The 20,710-nt window shown below is 46.0% G+C and overlaps 1 protein-coding gene across 3 annotated transcripts; it reads right to left on the reverse strand.

Annotated features, from left to right (window-relative positions):
• Nucleotides 1-236: 236 nt before the first annotated feature.
• On the reverse strand, nucleotides 237-20,710 carry LOC144720285 (1-aminocyclopropane-1-carboxylate synthase-like protein 1). Of its 3 annotated transcripts, none has more exons than XM_078596909.1 (15): nucleotides 20,634-20,710; nucleotides 17,863-19,003; nucleotides 16,203-16,262; nucleotides 15,547-15,617; nucleotides 14,657-14,726; nucleotides 13,931-13,997; nucleotides 13,444-13,541; nucleotides 12,232-12,309; nucleotides 10,943-11,043; nucleotides 9,591-9,680; nucleotides 8,644-8,689; nucleotides 6,975-7,116; nucleotides 6,090-6,232; nucleotides 5,225-5,378; nucleotides 237-4,259 (listed from the first exon to the last, which is right to left on the reverse strand). In XM_078596909.1, exons 2-15 carry the CDS (start codon nucleotides 18,067-18,069, stop codon nucleotides 4,021-4,023), a joined length of 1,566 nt encoding a protein of 521 aa, XP_078453035.1. In that variant the 5' UTR covers nucleotides 18,070-19,003; nucleotides 20,634-20,710; the 3' UTR covers nucleotides 237-4,020. The 3 variants fall into 3 exon arrangements, with proteins under 3 accessions (XP_078453035.1, XP_078453037.1, XP_078453036.1); XM_078596911.1 differs by lacking the exon at nucleotides 20,634-20,710 and adding an exon at nucleotides 19,786-19,949; XM_078596910.1 differs by lacking the exon at nucleotides 20,634-20,710 and adding an exon at nucleotides 19,750-19,940.

Raw genomic sequence — 20,710 nt, forward strand, 5'->3', positions numbered from 1 at the left:
TTTTTACTTAGCTATTGCAGTAAAATGGAGCACCCAGATGAAACCGATGCATTTTCAGGGTGAGAACATGCAAACCTCACACAAAAGGCATCCGAGTCAGGAATCTAACCCAGGAAGTTCTTGCTGTGAGGACATTACAACTGCATCACCCTGCTGCCCAAATGATAATCCATCCAGCACTAATGCTAAATGGTGTTTTTTTTTTTATAGTGCATGGCACTGAGCTTCAAAACAGATTGAATATCACAAGACAATGTGCTTTAATCAAGACGATGCATGTAATAATAACACGTACACTATACGCACACTCCAGCGATCTCAGACTGGTAAAACCATTTTGCTTTGAAATGTGAAAATCACCATCATACACCGTTATTTAAAAATAAAATATAATTGTTCAAATAAACTACTGGCCTTTTAAAAGACAATTTTGCATACAGAACACCTTACATTTAGATGGGTTGGTTTTCATATTATTCATGTAGATTCACGAAAAATCTCATTCAACAACACTCCCAAGAGAAATGGCACATGACGAGCAAACAGCACGCACACATCCCGCAACCCCGAAAGGGACAAACATTAAACAGTTATATTGGAATGTCAATGTTGAAAATACCAATGTCAGGAATATATTCAAGTACTGCAACGACACTGGGGTTAAGGACACATCCACAAAGACAACGAACAATGGTGGAAACACATTGGCAATAATACCATTCAAGTGTCACAAAACTCACAACGAAAAACACGCCGCAAGGAAACGACCACCACGAACCATAGCATCATCCCTCGTTCAATTTCCTCTGACTTGCTGTCGGAGCAAAACAAATGTCATCAAGCTCATCGCATGGCAACTGTCAATCATCGCGCAGGTGACGATCAGTATACTAACGTGTACCCCGAAGAACTGGCCAGCAGCACTCCCTCATAGTTGAATGTTCTGGGGCCAGAGTAGACGATAACATCACTTTGTAAGTGTCGAACGTTCAGTTTACGATAAGATTCGTGTAAATCCGAGTCAACGAGTGGTCAGGACGACTTGTAAGTCAATCATAACTGATCATTATGAAAATTGTAATATCTAGCAACAATTATTTTAATCATTCATATCAGCAACATTAATTAAATACCTTAGCTGCAGACTGGCGTAAAACGCCTGGATGCTCACATGTCTTTCTGACATGTGATTGGTATGTAAGTTGAACTTCTTTCGCACCGTATGTAGCCAACTGTGATAATCGGAGGTGCGTACACATCTGTCAGTCGTGGGAGTGATGACATCATCCCTAGCAACCACTCCCACAACAGTTACACTCTCACCGTGGTACCCCCAATTTACTTTGACTTAAGATCCCTTTTCTCCGACGATGTTTATGATCATACGACTATCATACCTGCCAGATTTACAGCAAATCTTAATATAATTTTCTTTACTCTGGCCCCCGACCACCTTAGTGTGAAGAACCCATTGTAAGTCTGATTGTAACAATAGCCATGGTGAAGTCTGACTGGACATCGTTGCCAAATGCAAATACAAAATATTATTCCATTCCACCTGGGTGCACATCGGGACTCCACGTGTTTAATCTCATGTTTGGCACCTTTTCGTCCAAATTCACTCCGCATATATGGTAGCACGAACTAATCTAAGTAAAGCCGTTGCAAGAAACAACAGGACCAGGAGTCAGAATATCAATTTAAAAATGACGCGACTGCAGAAATAGCAGCAGCATCAGCCTAAACGCTGTTTCAGGCTCCGAATAATGACTGGTGAAGGTGATTATGAATGCCCAGCAATTCACAATGTAGTGTCTAACAATAAAGGACGCTCAGGATGGAAATAGAGAACTCCATAAGTATTTTGCGCTAAAGCCGTTTCAAGAGTAAAGCTCTCTTCATATTTGGCCAAATGTTATGAATTGCACGTGTCTACAGATACAGTAGAACCTCTGGTCACGACCATAATTCGTTCCATAACTTTGGTCGCAAACTGATTTGGTCGTGACTCGAACCTAATTTCCCCATTGGATTGTATGTAAATACGATTAATCCGTTCCAGACTCCTACGAACTGTATATAAATAGTTTTAAAAACATTTTTAAGCACAAAAATAGTTAATTATGCCATAGAATTCATAGTGTAATAGTAAACTAAATGTAAAAACATTGAATAACACTGCGAAAACTAACATTGCCGCGTCAAGGTTTAGAATCGTTCAACAAGAGGATTGTTTCGTCTGCTACATCAGTCGGTCGATTCTGAGAGAGAGAGAATATTCATATGAGCAATTCATGTTTCTATTGAAAGGAAGTTAACAGTAATATTTGGGTACAGTATTGTTTTTGGAAGCATTCACCGTAATATCGTATGAACATTTACTTCACCGCATCATCGTATGAATGATGCATGAAGAGATTAACGGGTTCTTATGTTAGCGATTTACGTACTCAGCGCTTTCGCTCTCTAAATTACGGCTTGAATGAGGGGGGAGGGGTATGACTACACTCACAAAATGAATATCTTACTAGGAATTTTATATAACAAAAGTTATATACATAACTGTTACGCTTTGTGTTGTTTGTAAACAAACAACAGGAAATTTGTCGCTTACAAAAAAAAATGGCGCGGAAGGGGAAATCGGCCGCGGCCGTGTTTGATTGCCACCCGAGTTTGTGTTCGTGACCAGATTCAAACATTTTGTGAATTTTTTGGTCGGAACCCGATTTGGTCGTGGTCAGAAGCGTTCGTGACCAGAGGTGCTACTGTATAGATGAACTGTCACAAGTTAGAGTCACAAGTTAGAGTCACAAGTCAAGAATAGATTTTTGTTAACAATGGTCAAGGCTGCAACTCGTGGCTGCAGGGGTCATGTGAATCCATTCTGAGACACAAATGAAAAACATCGATTTATATATTCTTGGTTCTTTCGGTAAAGTCAATAATCTTTCTTCTTGTTTTATAAAATATAAAACAATAATCTTTTTCTTGTTTTATATTTTATTATTTTATTATTTCCCTTCTACGTGACTTTACCGAAAGAACCAAGAATATGAATCCCAGCAGTCACGAAAGCTTTAAATCGATTGAAATGTTTGCTCTGTATCATCTATTGTGGGCTTAAACATTTATTTTAAATATTACATACCTGTGTGCCTCGATGGGCCAGGCAGTTGTGATTATGGATACCTCAGAACCATAGCTGGACATGTGACTGTATTAGTAGGCTAACCCATCTAAATGGGACATTTTGATATTCACATGATGTATTGAAATCAAAATAAACTAATAAGTATATGCACCGACTTCAAGCAAATAATCTCTGCCATCGAGAAGGCATCAGTATAAACACAACACACGTGGCAAATTTGGCTACGAACAGCTTCCGGGCAACCTGAAATGACTGTTGGCAAGTATTGAGTGAAAATAGTACACTGCTAATATAATTCTACCGAGTCGTTTTAATATATATTGGTGATAACCAGGATGAAACAGGTGTCATTTATTTATTTTTTACTTTGGGCTCTGGACTCAGCCAGACTCGGCTCAAAAAAGATGCAATGCAGGGTACAACAAAAATCCACCCTGCCCATTCTAGTGAATTTGCACCAGGTTAACATAAAACAATGTTTCTAAATCTAACAACTGTTTACAGTTAACCATGAGCAAAATGTAAGCCTATTCCAAATGTATAGCCACAATATTTATGGTCACGTTCAGCCCGGGCCTGTGACAGAATTGCAGCCACATTGCAGCAGTGGGGGGGTGGTAGGGACATCAAATTATTGTTTTCATGTATTGCTCTACCCCAGAACCTCAGAATGTGCTGGTTTATTACCTCAACATGGTAACCAAGTCACCGACACAGAGATCTCAAGAAACGAAATAGATTTCAGATTGTGAACCCACCCTGAACACTCTCTCTGAAATCCTCCCTTTAAAATTAGCATTGGACCATCTTCGACGAAGCCAAGGTGTCTAAATGAGCTCTACTAGAATTGATCCAGAGGCCCCACGTCATCACTTCTTGAGCAGCTGCTGGAAGCTCTCGTAAACCTCCGGGTTGCTCTCGGCAAAGTGCTCCGCCTTGTTCTGCTCCAGCCAATCAGACGAGTGGATCTGCTTCCGCAACAGACCAATCAGGTCCTCCAGGGAGTCGGAGGGCAGGGCTGAGGCGTTTGGTTGGTCGCCTTTCGATGTTTGGGCAGAGTTGGTAAGCAACTTGAGCTTTGGTAAAGCACTTTCCAGCCTATCCATACCTGCATGCACACAAACACACACCAAGACGCAGATCCTCATTTAGCCATATGGACTGTAGAGATTAGTGCTGGTCATCATCAGGCAATGATCAAGTCACTGTTGGATGAAAAGCTCCCCAAGCAGTCGCCATCTCTCGATCTTACAATGTATCAACCCAAGCGACTTATGCGCACCAGCTGATTGCATTGCTCCATTTCACGGCGGAGTGGCAGCCAAAGCAGGGAAGAAGTGCTGTTAGTTACCACCTATTATGGTCACATAGCACATCTTCTTGGTTCTTTCGGTAAAGTCACGTAGAAGGGAAATAATAAAATAATAAAAATAAAACATATATATTTTTATTTTATTATTTCCCTTCTACGTGACTTTACCGAAAGAACCAAGAAGATGAATCCCTGCAGTCACGAAAGCTTTAAATCACATAGCACATGTTGCCTGAATAGGATTTCCTAACTGCGATAGCTACATGTTTAATAAGGCGAAGGATTTGCTACTCAAGGCAAGAATCAAACCCTGATTACTGCATCACGGCACCCCAAAGGCGAAGATCTCCCGTTTCGCCGTAACAGACTGTGGGGGCAAGTGCTGTTAGCCAACATCTATGAAGGCTGACACGGACTACAACAGGGTAGGTGGCCAGCACTCTGCCTGGCTGCCTCTTTTCTCCCGAGTAGCGATGTTTACATACCACACCAGGTACTCATTTGAGGCTGAGTCGACCTAGGGGATGTCCAGGAACTTCTGGAACCTAACTCGCTCATAAGTAGAGGAGTTCCTGTATAGTGTTGCTGACAGTCGTCTCCTGTTCCGTCCGTGACCTCCCGTCAGCGAGCCTTCGACACGTGGCCTGAGAGTGCACCTGGCCTGGCACAGGCGCCGTGGTGACGTCACCATCACTTACTGGCGAATGGCGTGCGTTGGTATTGTGGTTGCTGACGCAGTGTTGGATAGGAGCTGTGCTCACCGAGCTTGAGTCGAGTCATGGACTCGGCAAAAACGAGGCGCACCCAGCCGGGCTCGGGGCAGTAGAACGCCTGTCCCGGGCTGATGAGCACTTTGGACTTGATCAGAGCAATCCACATATCCTTCTCCGCCTCGAACGTGTCACTTTGCAGGAACTGGGGTGTGCCCGCGGGAAAAAACGGGCACAGAAAAAAAGAGCATGTTTGTGCCATCGCCTCGAGCAAAATAACTTAAACATTCATATATCGATGGTGCAAATAACATGATTTTAATTTATTAAAGCGCTCATTTATTTCTTATTGAATCATTCAATAATCATAGCAAAATATTGCCAAGAAGGACGTCAGCGAACGGGGGGCGTGAAAGCTGGATGGCCCGTGATTTTCCGAACAAAGAATTCGCTGAAAACCCGACGCAGGAACACGCTGGTTTCAGCCGGCATAGAAGACAACGCACGGCAGGCACACATGAAGACTTAATAAGTCACCCAATTATGAATGTGATGAAGTACGATCTGTTAGTCTCTCGTAACTGACGACTGCCCATTATACACTTCATACAGAAGGTATGAACGCTATGCATCAAGAAACTCCTGGTGCCATCCAATGGATCACCAAACTTTACATTTACCGTTTTGTCAGTTTCTTGTCAAATCCCATAGGGAAGAAGAAGATAGCACACTCAGAATATGTTGTGCTTAGCTTGTTGTACTTCTCCCGCACCAACAATTAGCATGGTTGGCTACATACGGTGCGAAAGAAGTTCAACATACACTCAACATTGGGTCAAGCGCACTTTTATTATTTTCCACCTTTTCTTTTTTTTTATATATATTAAAAAAAAGTGCCCACTGAGCAGCGCTTTACCTGCCGGAAATCGGCCCAGACGTAGAGACCCGACGCTCGGTCCAGATATGGCACCCCCATGGCTCGCAGGCGGTCCGTCATGTAGCGGTGGGCCTTCCGCAGGCGCTCGTGATTCGTGGGCAGGAACACGCGGTCAATCCACTCTGCGGATGCACGCGGGAGTAAGGCATCCATTATTTTATTCATTTATTCATTCATTCATTTATTCATCCATTCGAGGTACATGAGTCTCACCCATTTCAACAAAGCCCACGTGTTCCACTGCTCGATTGATGGCTGGGTGTTGGTGGCAGGGTGGCACAGTGGTTTAACCAGTGCCTCACAGCAAGAAGAGCCTGGGTTTGACTTCTGACTCAAGTACATTTCGGTGGTTATATGTTCGCCCCCCTGATAGGCATGGGTCCCCTCTGGTTTCTCCCGTTTCTTCCCAACGAGAAATGCATACATACATGTACGTAATTGGTTTTGACGAAACATCCAAATGCAGGGCCCTCCAAAAAAGAAGAGTCTAAAAACTGAGTGCGGTTATCCTAAGTAAATAAGTAATTATTATCATCTCTACTGACTTCCCTGAGCCTCAGTGGACATTCGTGTCCCCAATGGGCGCAGCACCAGTGTCCTCTAAACAAATGATGTAAATACATCAGATTGTGAGTCGTTTTATTGACCCAGATATATGACGGTAATGATGAACTGTCTCGATCCTGGCTTCTAAGTAAATAAAATGCATGAAATTATATTTATGAAAATGCAACAATAACGACAAAATACATTTTCTAAAACCTAAACCATGACAAAATTGTTCTTAGCTGCTTCGTTACAGCGTCTTAGGGGTGTGTGAATGTGACAGCCGTCGGGGTGGTTAACTCTGATGGCCGTGGTCACCTCGGTCCCTGAGAATCTGCGACACGGAGTACTGCAGCGGACCCGGCACGCCATGCACGTATGCCACCTTGCCCAGGGCACGGATCACGTCGCGATTCTCCGTGTAGAGCACGCCCACACGCAGCCCTGATGCGGCAAAGTCCTTTCACGTGCGGGGCAAAAAGTGTGGTCACACAGAGCACGCGTTCCACAAGAATCGCTTTTTGTGTTTCGTTTTTTGTCCTTTTACCGCACCTCCGAATAGCAGTTTGCTACGTATCGTGCGAAAGTTCAACATATACATATATACCGAAGTCTGTAAATCTTCCCGGTACATTAAAAGTTGCAGTGTTTGTCAGTTGCGCGATTAAAATACATTACTTGAGACAATGCAATTACACGCAGTTTTCCACTCTTCTGTTATTGTCTGATATTCTCAGAGGTGGCAACTCTCATCAATTCTGTGAATGACGAGAAACACCCATCATGACAGAATAATAGTGCGGGCTGTAAACCATAAGGTTTAAACAACACGCAGATGTGTGTGAAAAGTACACAGCCTTTGTTCATTATGCAGAAAACATCAGCATTTTCTGAAGTGCATTGTGTTCTTCTTGCCTGAGATCACCATAAAAATAAACCTGAGCAAACATGCTGCTGTCAGTTGGTCACATTTGTTCAAATATATTGTAATGGTGACCTAAGCCAAGAGGACCACAATGCACTTCTTCAGGAAATAGATATTTTCTGTTGCATAATACACAAATACTGTTTGCTTTTTACAGTGTTGTGTATTGTTTGAAACTGGTGGCAATTCTAATGGTTATCATTGTCATGGAAACTGAATTTGGCTTTTAACATGTTATTAGTGCTCGGAGAGGCCCCGAGTATTAAGGTAACTACATCAAAATAACAGGACCCTGCGGGGTGGGCTGGTAGGAATAATACTTAGTACCGGTACAGGGATATCGACCGGGTATAGAGGAGTTAAAGAAAATTACTGTATTCTAGTGTAACCTTAATTAAAAGTGTTTGTTTTGACAAGAAACGCTGTGAGATTTAAAGACCCCCCAACACCACCCTCAACACCACCCCTCCCACCAGCCCTCACCACCCCCCACCACCACCCCCCACCACCACCCCCCACCACCACCCCCCACCACCACCCCCCACCACCACCACCCCACCACCCCCCACCACCACCTTCTGCACTAGGCCTCGCGAAGCCTGCCGCACTAGGCCTCGCGAAGCCTGCCGCACTAGGCCTCGCGCCGTGCTTTTCGTACACAAATAAGGCGATTAAATGTATCTCGTCTCTGTGTTAATAAATGTTTCTTGTCTCTGTGTTAAAAAAACGTGCTGCGTTTCAGTAAAGTAATTTTTTAAATAAACGTGCTGCGTTTCAGTAAAGTAATTTTGAAGCGAAGTTTAAAGTTTTGCCGTGATACGCCGGAAGCGACGGCCATCTTGTTTAATTCACAGATCGCAGGGGGAGCGGGCGGCCAACTTGTCGGACAGGGTCATGCCAAGTGTTTGCAGTAGGGGGCGATGTTGACGGACGGACGGACGGACGGACGGACACATTAATCTATTGGTGGTCTGGTCCACTTCGTTCCTACCAGTATAATCATTACCATCACCATTAGGGCTGTACAAGTGTTACGCAAGATTAAACAAACGTAAGATTTACCTTGCTGAGGCTCCACATCACGTGCGTGCGGTCCGGGTCAGGAAGACTTTCACAAACAGACGACAAAAGGAGTCAATGACACTGTGGCGACGCCTTGGTCAAACTTTTGCGTTTATGTCGTGTGTGTCCCCCGCCGCTGGGCTACTCACTTTAACTCATAACAGGCACCAGGGTACCGTGTACCATCAGGTGCATTCACTGGGCTCCAAGTCCACCGTACAACGATTACAAAATATTAAAACCCACACGCGGCATACTTCTGTGACCTCAAACTGACCTCTGTGAGGTCACTTCCTGTCGCCCTTGCCTGCCCTCTCAATGCTAGAAAACACCGTTTACTCACTTGATACAGCTAATCTGGCTGTGACGGTCCCACCTGATGACGGAGACTTGTGTTGCCTCCGAAACGTCGTGATTTTTGTTTTTATTTTATTTTACTTTCTACGTGACTTTACCGAAAAAAACCTAAGAAGACCGTTTATTTTCTCCACCTCGGCATTAATTACTGTGAAGACTTAGCAGGACCCTCCTCAATGAGACTCGGTGAAGCTTTTCTGGATACACAAAGGTAATGATAATTTTCAAAAATAGAATTTTTTTACGTAAGGAGGTTTCTTCTGCTGCTCTAATAGCATGGAATAAGCTGTCCCCGGTATCTACAATTTGTTAAATGGGCCGTCTTGTTCCCTATGTATGACAGAAAAACCTTCATTGACTTCACCCATTTAATTCATTTATAATTTACATTGCATTTGTTATTCAATTGCCTGATTATATTCCATGTTTAAAGCTACTTGTTCCTTGTAACACCCACAAATACACTGCCCTGTTATGACTGCAGAATCTGGAGATACATCTGTATGATATAGCAACTGCCACATTACATAAACAAAGCCGCATTGTGTTGCACACGGAGAAAATATCACAAAGCCAACATGGGCACAAACCGGTCAAAGCTGAGGACACTTGTGAACTTGGGTCCCTTGATGAAGATGGTGAGCATGTATATCTCATCCATGATCACATGCAGCTCGTGTCTGCAACAGCACGTGAGCGCTCAGTTCAACGCTGGAATATTTAGCAGTACCTTCATATTTTAGTCCACCCAGCGGGTATAAAATGGCGACACCACAGTCAGTCGTTCGGCAGGGCCCGTGCGGTGGGGGGTTTAGTGTGGTGCCCGCACACTTAGCCTAGGCCTAGCCCATGTCCGCCAGCGCTGGTGTGAGTAAATCATTTCAGGGCTACACCGTTACCTTGAACAAGAGGCAATAAGCGATCGGCTGGAATGCGATCGATGTCGTGAGATCTCTAGGAAGCAAAGCGGCGTTCACCCTGGAGAGTGCTCCGATAGGCGACCACCGTACCATTAAATATAGAACACGAATAAAAACCCTCATTCATTGGCTGAAAACATCGAAATCTATATGCACCTCCGTGTGCTGCAGATTGTGCAGCGTCGTGAGATGCAGCTTGCGTGAATGGCGGAATATAAACACAGTCGTTATTATAAAACGGGTGTTTTGTAGGCTGCTGCAGGGCTACGTTGTAAACAGGGATACATTTAGCAAACTACATTTTGTACATATTCTGGGTTCTTTCGGTAAAGTCACGTAGAAGGGAAAAAATAAAATAATATTAATACTTATATTAGAAAGAACCAAGAATATGAATCCCTGCAGTCATGAAAGCTTTAAATCAAAATTTACATTTTGTACTATACTATGCCCCAACATCTATGCCCCTCCATCTTTGCCAACACGCACTAACCGGCATTGTGAAATATAATCAAATATCCCCCATCACCCGCACGGTGTGAGGAGGCCCTCATCCAGAAGTGGCTGTATATGAACACACATTGTTTTTAGAAGTGTATTTTTTTTACATTAAAGCAATATTGTTCTCACAGTGGGTCACAGCGGCAAGTATGGAGTTATCTGAAACGAGTCCAATAAGTAACTCAAACACAGAGAGCCAACCCATGGGGGACAAAAAAAAAACCCGCAGAGTCTACAGCAAGTTCACGCTCTCCAACAGTAAGAGTCCACCCCCCCCCCCCCCAATGTCATGCACAATCAATCACCCAATCCCCAGCCCGACCCTAGTCGTGCCAAGGAGTATAAAATCATCAAAATAACATTTGCAATCACAATGCACATGCCGATGCCCATTATAGAGTTTTACGAGACCCATTCGGAACACGGCGCAGCCAAACGAGCCGAGCCAAACAGCCGCATCTTGGCAAACACTTGCGGCCCCCTGTAAACAAACAAAAAAGAGACGAGTGAGCAGAACGCACCTCTTGGCAAACTCCAGATAACTGAGCAGAGCGTCGGCTGGGTAGATGTCGCCCAGGGGGTTGTTGGGGTTGATGAGAATAACTGCCCTGATGCGCATGCCCTGCAGGGCAAGTGACAAGAGAAACACGGCCGTTATTTACCAACACGGTCCCAGCCGCCACGCATTCCCCGTCTGCCGATACAGCCTCGTTTCGTTAATAAGACACAAGTTCAACTTGTACGTCTAAATGTGCTGACCCTTCACGAGACTTTGCTTGAAACTGATACAGTAATAGCCTAATTGGACAAATAAAACCATGGGATGGGAGAGCAATGAGTGAGGACTCAAGACAGGCGGTTTCAACTCTCAATTAATTGTACTTAAGCCAGTTTATGCCATTTTTTATAACATTAAGCGGAGTGGTGATGTCAGAAAGGGGCCGTCAGGCTCTTGTATGTACGTATGTTTAACTTCTTTCACACTGTACGTAACCAACCGTGCTAATCGGAGGTGCGGGGAAGGACAACAAACTAAACACACGCTGCTTTTCCACCCTTGCATTATGATAGAACCACCATGCCGTCAATAACTCCAAACACATTTTTGAAAAGTGTAAATTTAGGTAATAAGCTATTGGGAACTGTCAACATGTGTTGGTTATGTCAAGAAAATATGAATAAACACGATGTTATGTTTTGCAAAGCGCATATAATTATCATGGATCTTATATAATACGAGATAAATTGTAATATCACCATACCACGGCAACCTTACCAGCGCCACACAGCCCCTGCGTGTCGCTGCAGGCTCGTTTCTGTGAATTGCACAACTATTGCTTTATCACTCTCTCCGTGGCTCATCAACCCAGCGCCCACCATTCCATGTCCCCAGCGCTCAAGCCTAATATGGCTGCTCTGTTACGATCTTGCTATACGGGGGGGGGGAAGCACAGATAGCCATGATGTACGTGGACGAAAATTAAAACAACTTTATCGGTACCGAGGCTCCCACAAGGCCATGCGGGAGGGCGCCAGCTGTCATAGAATGCGGTCGTGTTGCTACAATTCTCTGTGGTGAGTACAATGTCTTTAAGAACAATGAGGCTATGCCGCTGAATAAAATGAACGCCAACCGCTTGCAAGTTCAGAGATTCAGCGGTGAAGGGGACCCCACACTGCAACTTTCAGACGTCTCGGAACGGGAAAGGGTTAACAATGTGGACGTGGTGGTTGGGCAAAGACGAGGACAATCAGGTAGCAGGAGCTGAACGCAGTCAGAACCAATGGTTGAGGTTTATGTGGCACTGACCTCCTTTTTAGCAGCTTCCAAAGCAGTCTCGAGTTTTGGCACCGTGAGCTGGAAGGGATGAGTCTCATCTTCAGACGGCTGGGAGAGAGAAAGGTTTTAATTACGGTAATTTTTTTTATATTTTACAGATCAGCTGGCACTTACCCTCCATCTTCCGAAATGGTGACGCATTCCAGCGATCCATCACTCTGAAAGGACGGATTTGTGGATCGCCTGAATTTGGAAACTCCCAAACTCGCCAGGCTGTGCGGTCACCAGGAGATGGCAATACAGAATGGATTCTGAAATCCTTCTGTGCACGCCTTGGTTATCCCCTTGTAATTGTGGGGGTTTTCTCTGGGTACTTCACATTCTTGCCACGTGTCAAATACTACATCCCAATGCATGACCAAGGATGGAGAGATGATCTAAGTGAAGCATGTACATCCACTTGCTGCAGAGGTTCACGGTTCGAATCCAGTGGCCGCCCTGATTACTCCGAGTATAATAATCATGGCAATAATACGCCGACTGCATCAAAGCGGATGTTCAAGAATCCCTGATGTTACTCGCAAAGTATTCTATTGTGTGGCAGCGTCAGGGTCTACATGTGCCAAAGTCAAAAATTACCCGAAAATTACGCAAATGGGATTGTATCTAGCAATCATCACCCCCTACTTGCTCACTGATGTGCCAGGTCACTCTTACAAATTAGACTATCCTGGTCTCTTGAATTCTCACCTGACTAAAGAAAAGAAACCTAAACAAGAAGCATGACACTGCAAAAAGAAAAGTCTTACAACTCACTGAGGTGTTCCTGCAGAAATAAAGGTCAGTATAAATATAATAAGAATAATTAATGGACAATAATAACCATATGGTGGTTTGTGCACTGCGCCATGAGCCCGGTCACCAGAGTTCGCTTCCTGGCCATTGCTAACACCACCGGTTAACGATATCTGAACCAACCAAATGCTGGGTTGACCAACCAGCACTCATCAGCATCGTCAAGTTTGGTCAAACAACCCCCATGATCGAGAGGTGTTGGGAGGCCTTCATCCATCAGAGGGCTTTAAAAATGTGCTTTATTTTAAAACTGGTTTAACACGTAGGCTTTCGTGACCAATATCATCCATGATGATGTAGAAATCTGCATCCAGCAGTGAACTGTGAATAGCCGCTCATGATGGTGGTGGTGGTGGTGACGATAACGCGAACTCTCAATGGCCTCACCACGCCGCTCAGGGGCACGTGCACAGTCCGGACGCCCGAGTAGTGACGGATGTCTTCATCAATGATGCCGTAGTACGGGGTGGGGATGAGGATGCCGTCTGCATGGTAGCACACAAAACACAAAGACAAAGACGCCCCCCCCATATAGGCTTAACCTACTGTTTCGGGCAAGTGCTGTTAGCAAACGCCTATGAAAACCGGCACGGAAAATGAGGCGCAGGGTGGCCAGCACCATGCGTGTTTATATAAATGTTTATATATGTCTCTAAATAGCTCTCTTCATACGCTACAGTCATTTTGCTGGAGCGGTCACACCTGATGACGGATGCTTGTGTTGCTTCGGAAACGTCGGGATTTAATTTAGTTGTTTCATTTTCATTTTTTTTTCACCTACGTGACTTTACCGAAAAAACCAAAGAGTATGGATCCGTGCAGTCACGAAAACTTCAAATCTAGATTCAGTCCCTTCCCTGGTCATCCGCCTCACCTCCAGGGTCACAGAGCACCGCTGATAGAGCAGTGAAGAGGGAACCGCAGCCATTCACCACGACCACCTGAGGAGGGCAGAGAGCAGGTAGACAACACCACAACGCGCTTGCAAAGCATTACACTGTGCTTTTTGGGTTGTCACGCGTGTTGTTAGGCACGACGTCCGACGTTTCGCTCCACGTGCTGGGAGCTTCTCCTTCAGGATTGAGTCCAGTTCCTAAAGAAGCTCATAGCACATGGAGAGAAATGTCTGGCCATCGTGCCGAATCACCCGCGGTACAACCTGACAAAAACATCAGCGTCCTGTACAGCACAACCGCGAAAACCCACGCAGGCGTAACGACGCATACCACGCCTTAACATCTAGCACTCCATAAGTGTGAATGAAGTGCAAGTGTAGAATTTTACAAGTTTCATCAAAATCTAAGCTTCCATTACCTTGTTGCAGGAATATCACTACACCCACACTCACACGTGCAAATAATTTGACAAGACTTAACAGAGCCTATGATATCATGGTTTTTTTTTATCACACTGTCGGACATGTGTCACAAAACAAATTTGAATTAACCACAAAATATTAAATTGCCTTTTTCCCAACATTCGGACTACCGTTTGACTTATTCTGGGCCACACTGCCATAAGGAATTACTTGGCCAGACAACTGTTGATGATGCAAACAGAAGGAATTTATTCAGCGACTTGTTCTGTGCAAAGTACTCACATTTTCTGAGTCAAGGGGCCTGGGTGCCTTGCAGTAATCAGTTAGGAAACGAGCCATTTCTTTCTTTAAACTATAAAAAAAAAACATATTTTAAGCATAAGTTAACAGCACAGCATAACTCACCTCATGAACTAGCATTTATTACAAATGAGATCTTGATAAATAGATAAAAGCGAAGCTCTTTTTAAAAATAAAAGTTAAGAAAACAACACCAGTTGTTTAAATTCACATTTTAGTGTGTACTATAAATTAATTTGACGTATTATGCTACGAGACGTAACGCGTGTTAATTCAAATGTTATGTGCATAGCTCTTAGGCATTAAATAATGCATCGATAAATCATGTACCATTAATTAGTTCGCTTACGATACTTGCACTGAATGGTGCATGTGTGAGAATTTTTTCCGCTTCAATGCGAACAACCTGCTGCGACATTTGGTTTACATTTCGTGAACCGGCAGGTCGCATGCGTTGGGGTAACATGCGGCTACTTCCACCTCTTCCAAGGCTTCTATCCATCCTGCGTGGAAGAGTAGGCCAAAATAAAACCCTTGAGAGGGGGCTCTCTAGAACTCCCTCTCGTGGAGGCTCTTCCGCCAGCAGCGGCGTGAGCACGCAATTGCAGAGCTGCACCTTTACCTTTTGCATTTAACGCAACGGGGCGAACTTAACTGTCTAAATGAGAAACAATACAAACGAGTGCGGTAAAAAAAATTATAACCCATGCTTGAATGGAATCGTGGCCTTGAGTTGTGAAAATTAATCAGATAAATGGCGGGGGAATGAACACTTGGATTAACAGACGTGAACTCCAGCCAGCCATGGTGATACCGTGCACCGTGTACGACTGCGGGAGGAACTAAGGACGCGATCGATGGGGATCACTCACAAGGCGTGTCCTCGCCAGTCCCCATAGCACAGCGTCACGGGGTCCACGTGGCACATGTCAGGCTGACCCAGCTGCTCCAGAGGCGAACATCACACAACAGCATCGTCATGCGCCAGTCGTTCATCCCGGCCACCGGCTTTCCCGTGAAACCCGGGATCCGTCTATAAATATCTTGCTTCTTTAAAATATGTCAGGGCCTCCCTCCTCACAATCTTGATTTATCTCGGAGAAATCCGTTGAGCTATGGAACTATTTTTCAAAGATGTCCAGTAATTTTTACAGATGTCCAGTAGTGGCTACTCCGAATGGTCACTGTGGTCTCAATGCTCTGTAGTTTCCCTCCACACTCCCTTCAATACAAAAAAAGCATTGTCTATGCACTGACTCTTAAATAAAGGTGCTGACACTTCCTCTGCTGACCAGAAGGTTTAACAGCAACTGCATTGCTGTTTATATTTCATTATCCTGCTGTTCATGTCGAAGGACTGATCTCCGCTCTCTCACATGAAAATATATTTTTTACTTTGTTGCTGGATCTGCCTTGACGTGTCATTGTTGCTTGTTACAGACTCATGAGTATATACAGAAGTGTGGGTTTGTTTTAGATATACGTACATGTATACTACATGGAGGTGTTGGCGTGCATGGTAGCCTACCCGTGCGGCCATCAAGTCCACAGACAGCTTGTTTTCGCTTGTTCCCAAATTAATGATTCCCTAGAGAAACATAAACGCCAACAAACGAACATTAATATATGAACGTCATCTCAAACAGAGCTGCTGCATAAACTGGGTATGAAAATCATCAATTCAACCTATCCATCACCCCCCCACCCCACTATGCATGGACATGATACATCTTTAAAGAACCCATTAGAGTCACAGCATTTCCCAACACTAAATGCGCTTGCCACGATTAATGAATAGATTATGCCAAATTAAATGACACCAATGCTTCTGCCAACTCTGGTGGCCGTGATAACGACGCTAATTACAATGAGCAATAATCATCGTAACACAATTTCTGCGGGCTCTTAACGATTTACTTGCACAACTGCAAAGCCTCAGGGTGGGATGCTATTGTGTAAATTCCCATGACGTTTAAAAAGCCACGGCATTGGTCGTGTCTCCCTGCGGTGGTGCACCCCCCCCCCACTTCTCTCCATCTGAAATCGAGCGTAAAACCCATCATCTCTGCTGGCATTGTTGTGTGGGCAAAGAGGAACACGCATGGGTTAGCCTGTGCCCGTTATCTTCCAGCATACGTGACCAGACATACCAAGCACACTCAACACACACAGCGAAACGTCCAATCTCATTCATCATCATCATCATCCTCATCGAGCGATCATCATTACCGACTGGTCCATCATCAGCCATTCGGGGTTCCGTCACTCCTTCAAGCCTAAATTGACTGTAAACGTTGCGGAGTGAAAGCAAATGCAGCGGGTGACATGACCTGTCCGATATTCACTCGCCGCACAAGGCGGGAAATAAACCCGACAACGATGACGATGAGAGATGAACACGTCGTGCGATGGGGGGGGGGGAGGAAACACCGAGCCGCCGATGTTGCATTGAATCCGCTCCTCGCCCTCATCACAACCACACAGGGCGCCTGCTGCACACAATGCACGCCGCATTCACAAGCGCGACCGCCTCTTAATAGCTGCGCCCAATGGATCTTCCTTCATTTCATTCAGCGCCTTGGCAACCCTGTAGCAAAGATGGAGTGGCTGGACACGCGCACGTATATTTATCAACGTGCGTACGCAATACTGTGTGCGTGCGTGCCGCCTATGTGGTGCAGTAGATTTTTATTTATTATATATATATAGATGTACATCGCACCGACATATATCTGTTACATTTGTAGAACCACACATCTCAATACTGTACTGACAAATGCGACCATGTACACATCTACAAAAATATTAAGCTCGTTCTCAACAACATGTCCCTATGCAGATGTGTGTGTGTGTGTGTACATGGAGGTGCATAAGCGGTGCTACATCATCCCGGTACATACATACAAACACACCCATCATTGTATCGTGTGTACAATTGCACTGAAGCACACAGGCACAACCTTCAGAGCACACACGTGCCTATGTGCGCACAGCATTTATGCGTAGTACTTACGTGTATGCATGTGCACAGAGCATTGCTGCATAAGTACATCCGTGTACGTACATGTGCACGCGGCAACAGTGCTGTGCAGTAGACACACGTGTGAATGCGTGTATAGATGCATGTGTACCGCACGGGATCACGCGACAACATCACACGTGCAGATCAGACGCATGAGTGGACCCACCTCCGGGTTGCGAGCCTCGTCGAATTTGTTGGCCGAGTACAAGGAGAAGCCATCCTGCAGGATGCCCGTGTAGCTCATGATCCGGTGCCCCCTCTCCGACAAGAACAGACTGCTGCTGCTCCTCCGCGTGCCGCTGCTGCTGCTGCCGCATGGATGATGCTGCGTGCATGCGGATGCCGCACCACCCGCCCGCACTGCTCGCTCCATCGGCCACAGTAGCTGTGGCTGCGTGTGTGGGAGAGAGTGAATGTGGGAGTAGCTCTCGACGGATGTCACTGTGCGTGCGACTGTGAATGTCGCTCTGGGTTGTAACTGTGCGTGCGACTGTGAATGCGGTGCAGCCACGGAAGAGAAGGTGGGAGTGAACGTGTTGTATAGTTGTGGATGTGTTGCGTGTGTCAATGTCAATTCTGTGGATGCTAATGTGTGTGTGAAAGTGAATGTAGGAATAAGTGAATGTGGGCACCGCTACGGATGTCACTGTGCGTGTGAATGGCTGTATGGGAGAAAATTAGTCTATGGAGATCAATGTGGGAATATGGGAGTGAATTTGGAAGCATGTGTTTGTGGGTGGAGATGTGATTGTGAATAAAATGTTTTGTTTAGCTATGGATGTAGAGATTTGAATAGAGTGGCCAATGATGTGACTATGAAAGTGAGTACGGGCGCAGCTATGGATGTGAATTTGAGCGTGAACGTGAGTAGCTAGGGATTTGATTTTGGGTGTGACATTTGGCGTATTTATTGACGTTGTGGAAGGTGTCAATGTGAATGTGGGTATAGCTATTGATGTGAATGCACAACACGGTATAAACGTGTGAATGTGGGTATAGCAGTGAAAATGAATGGGTGCTGATGTGGATTTGTTTACGAATTTAGCTCTGGAAATGTGTACAAGCTGCAAATGAGGCTCTGTGAATGCAAGTGTGAATGAGGTTGATGCTGCTAATGTAGCTATGGATGGCAATCCAGGTGACTCAAGAGATAAGGATTTTTTTTAGTGGATGCAATGTTAGTCACTGCAGAGAACACAAGCTGTATCTGGGAAAGCAGATGCAGCCAGTCCTTTCGGCTGTGGCTTTATCTGTCTCTGGGTGTCGCTGCACCAATGCCTGTGGACGTGCCCGCTTGTAGATGTTGCCTGTAGGATCAGAGGGACGGACACACACAGGCACATAAGTACAAGGACACGCGCACAGGCACACTACACTACCACGTGCACACTGGCACATGTCACAAACCGCACAAGCATTTGTAAACACAGGCAGGTTACAAAATGTGTGCATAGAGAGCGTACGGTAATAAGAATATCCCCCGTATAGCCTTGACAAGACTGTAGGGGCAAGTGCTGTTAGCGAGCACACAACTCGTGCATAAACACGTATGTACAAACAACCAACGTAAAAAATGAAAATATCCAAAGAATTGTACGCATATATACTGCATATGAACGCCTGTAAACATTGTGCGTATACACGGCTTTAAACACGTGTACACACCTTGTACTGTATAGACACGTGTGCACAAACACCCTGCACTGTACAGACACGTGTCCACAAACATCCTGCACTGTACAGACACGTGTACACAAACACCCTGCACTGTACAAACACGTGTCCACAAACACCCTGCACTGTACAAACACGTGTCCACAAACACCCCGCACTGTACAAACACGTGTACACAAACACCCTGCACTGTACACACACGTGTACACAAACACCCCGCACTGTACAAACACGTGTACACAAACACCCTGCACTGTACACACACGTGTACACAAACACCCTGCACTGTACACACACGTGTACACAAACACCCTGCACTGTACACACACGTGTACACAAAATCACGTGACCACAACAACACTTCGTCGCGCTCAAGTACCAACGCAGTGAAGTGAAGCAGTCCCCTCGCGCCTACCCCAGCTTACGGCCATGCCTACATCGCAGCGGACACTACCAAGGCAGCACTTGCATCTATGAACGTGCTGCAGACGTATCATCCCCGCGACGTGAAGTTGCCATTCGCTTCCGAGTCGGCCACGCAACGGAGACCGGCAGTGAAAGTGGTGGTGGGGGGTGGGGGGTGGTGGTGGGGGGTGGTGGTGGGGGGTGGGGGGTGGTGGTGGGGGGTGGGGGGGGGTAGGGGGGGTGGGGGGGGGTAGGGGGGTGGTGGGGGGGGTAGGGGGGGTGGTGGGGGGGTAGGGGGGGTGGTGGGGGGGGTAGGGGGGGTGGTGGGGGGGGTAGGGGGGGTGGTGGGGGGGTTGGGGGGGTAGGGGGGGGTTGGGGGGGTAGGGGGGGGGTTGGGGGGGTGGTGGGGTAGGGGGGGTGGTGGGGTAGGGGGGGTGGTGGGGTAGGGGGGGTGTTTGTCCGCATCAACCACACAAACACTCTGGTCCCGCTGTCGGGACAAGCCTGGGTTGAGTCGCTTAGTTGAGGTCCGTCATGAACGACGATTCGACGGTGGAGGTGGTGGTCGTGTGGTGGTGGTGGTGGTGGTAGTGGATGGTGGTTGGTGGTAGAGGTGGGTGGTGGTCGTGTGGTGGTGGTGGTGGTAGTGGATGGTGGTGGTAGTGGGGGGTGGTGGTGGTAGTGGATGGTGGTGGTGGTAGTGGGGGGTGGTGGTAGTAGTGGGTGGTGGTGGTGGTAGTGGGGGGTGGTGGTGGTAGTGGGGGGTGGTGGTGGTAGTGGGGGGTGGTGGTGGTAGTGGGGGGTGGTGGTGGTAGTGGGGGGTGGTGGTGGTAGTGAGTGGTGGTGGGGTAACTCAACATGAATCGCAGAGGCTCCTTCACCGACCGAGTTCGTTCTCTTCCTCCCCACCCCACCCTCTCCTGCCGTCTCTGGTG

The sequence above is a fragment of the Lampetra planeri genome, chromosome 8, assembly GCF_965212315.1.
Source record: "Lampetra planeri chromosome 8, kcLamPlan1.2.h2, whole genome shotgun sequence".
Classification (NCBI taxonomy): Eukaryota; Metazoa; Chordata; class Hyperoartia; order Petromyzontiformes; family Petromyzontidae; genus Lampetra; species Lampetra planeri.

What these genes read in the sequence shown, in the direction of transcription:
- LOC144720285 (XM_078596909.1), bottom strand. Translation starts at nt 18,069, where the DNA reads ATGGAGCGAGCAGTGCGGGCGGGTGGTGCGGCATCCGCATGCACGCAG. An exon ending in GGCCCCTTGACTCAGAAAAT is followed by an intron (nt 13,998 to 14,656) that starts GTGAGTACTTTG and finishes TGCCCTCCTCAG; the next exon opens with GTGGTCGTGGTGAATGGCTG. An exon ending in GCAGATTCTCAGGGACCGAG is followed by an intron (nt 6,233 to 6,974) that starts GTGACCACGGCC and finishes GTGCATCCGCAG; the next exon opens with AGTGGATTGACCGCGTGTTC.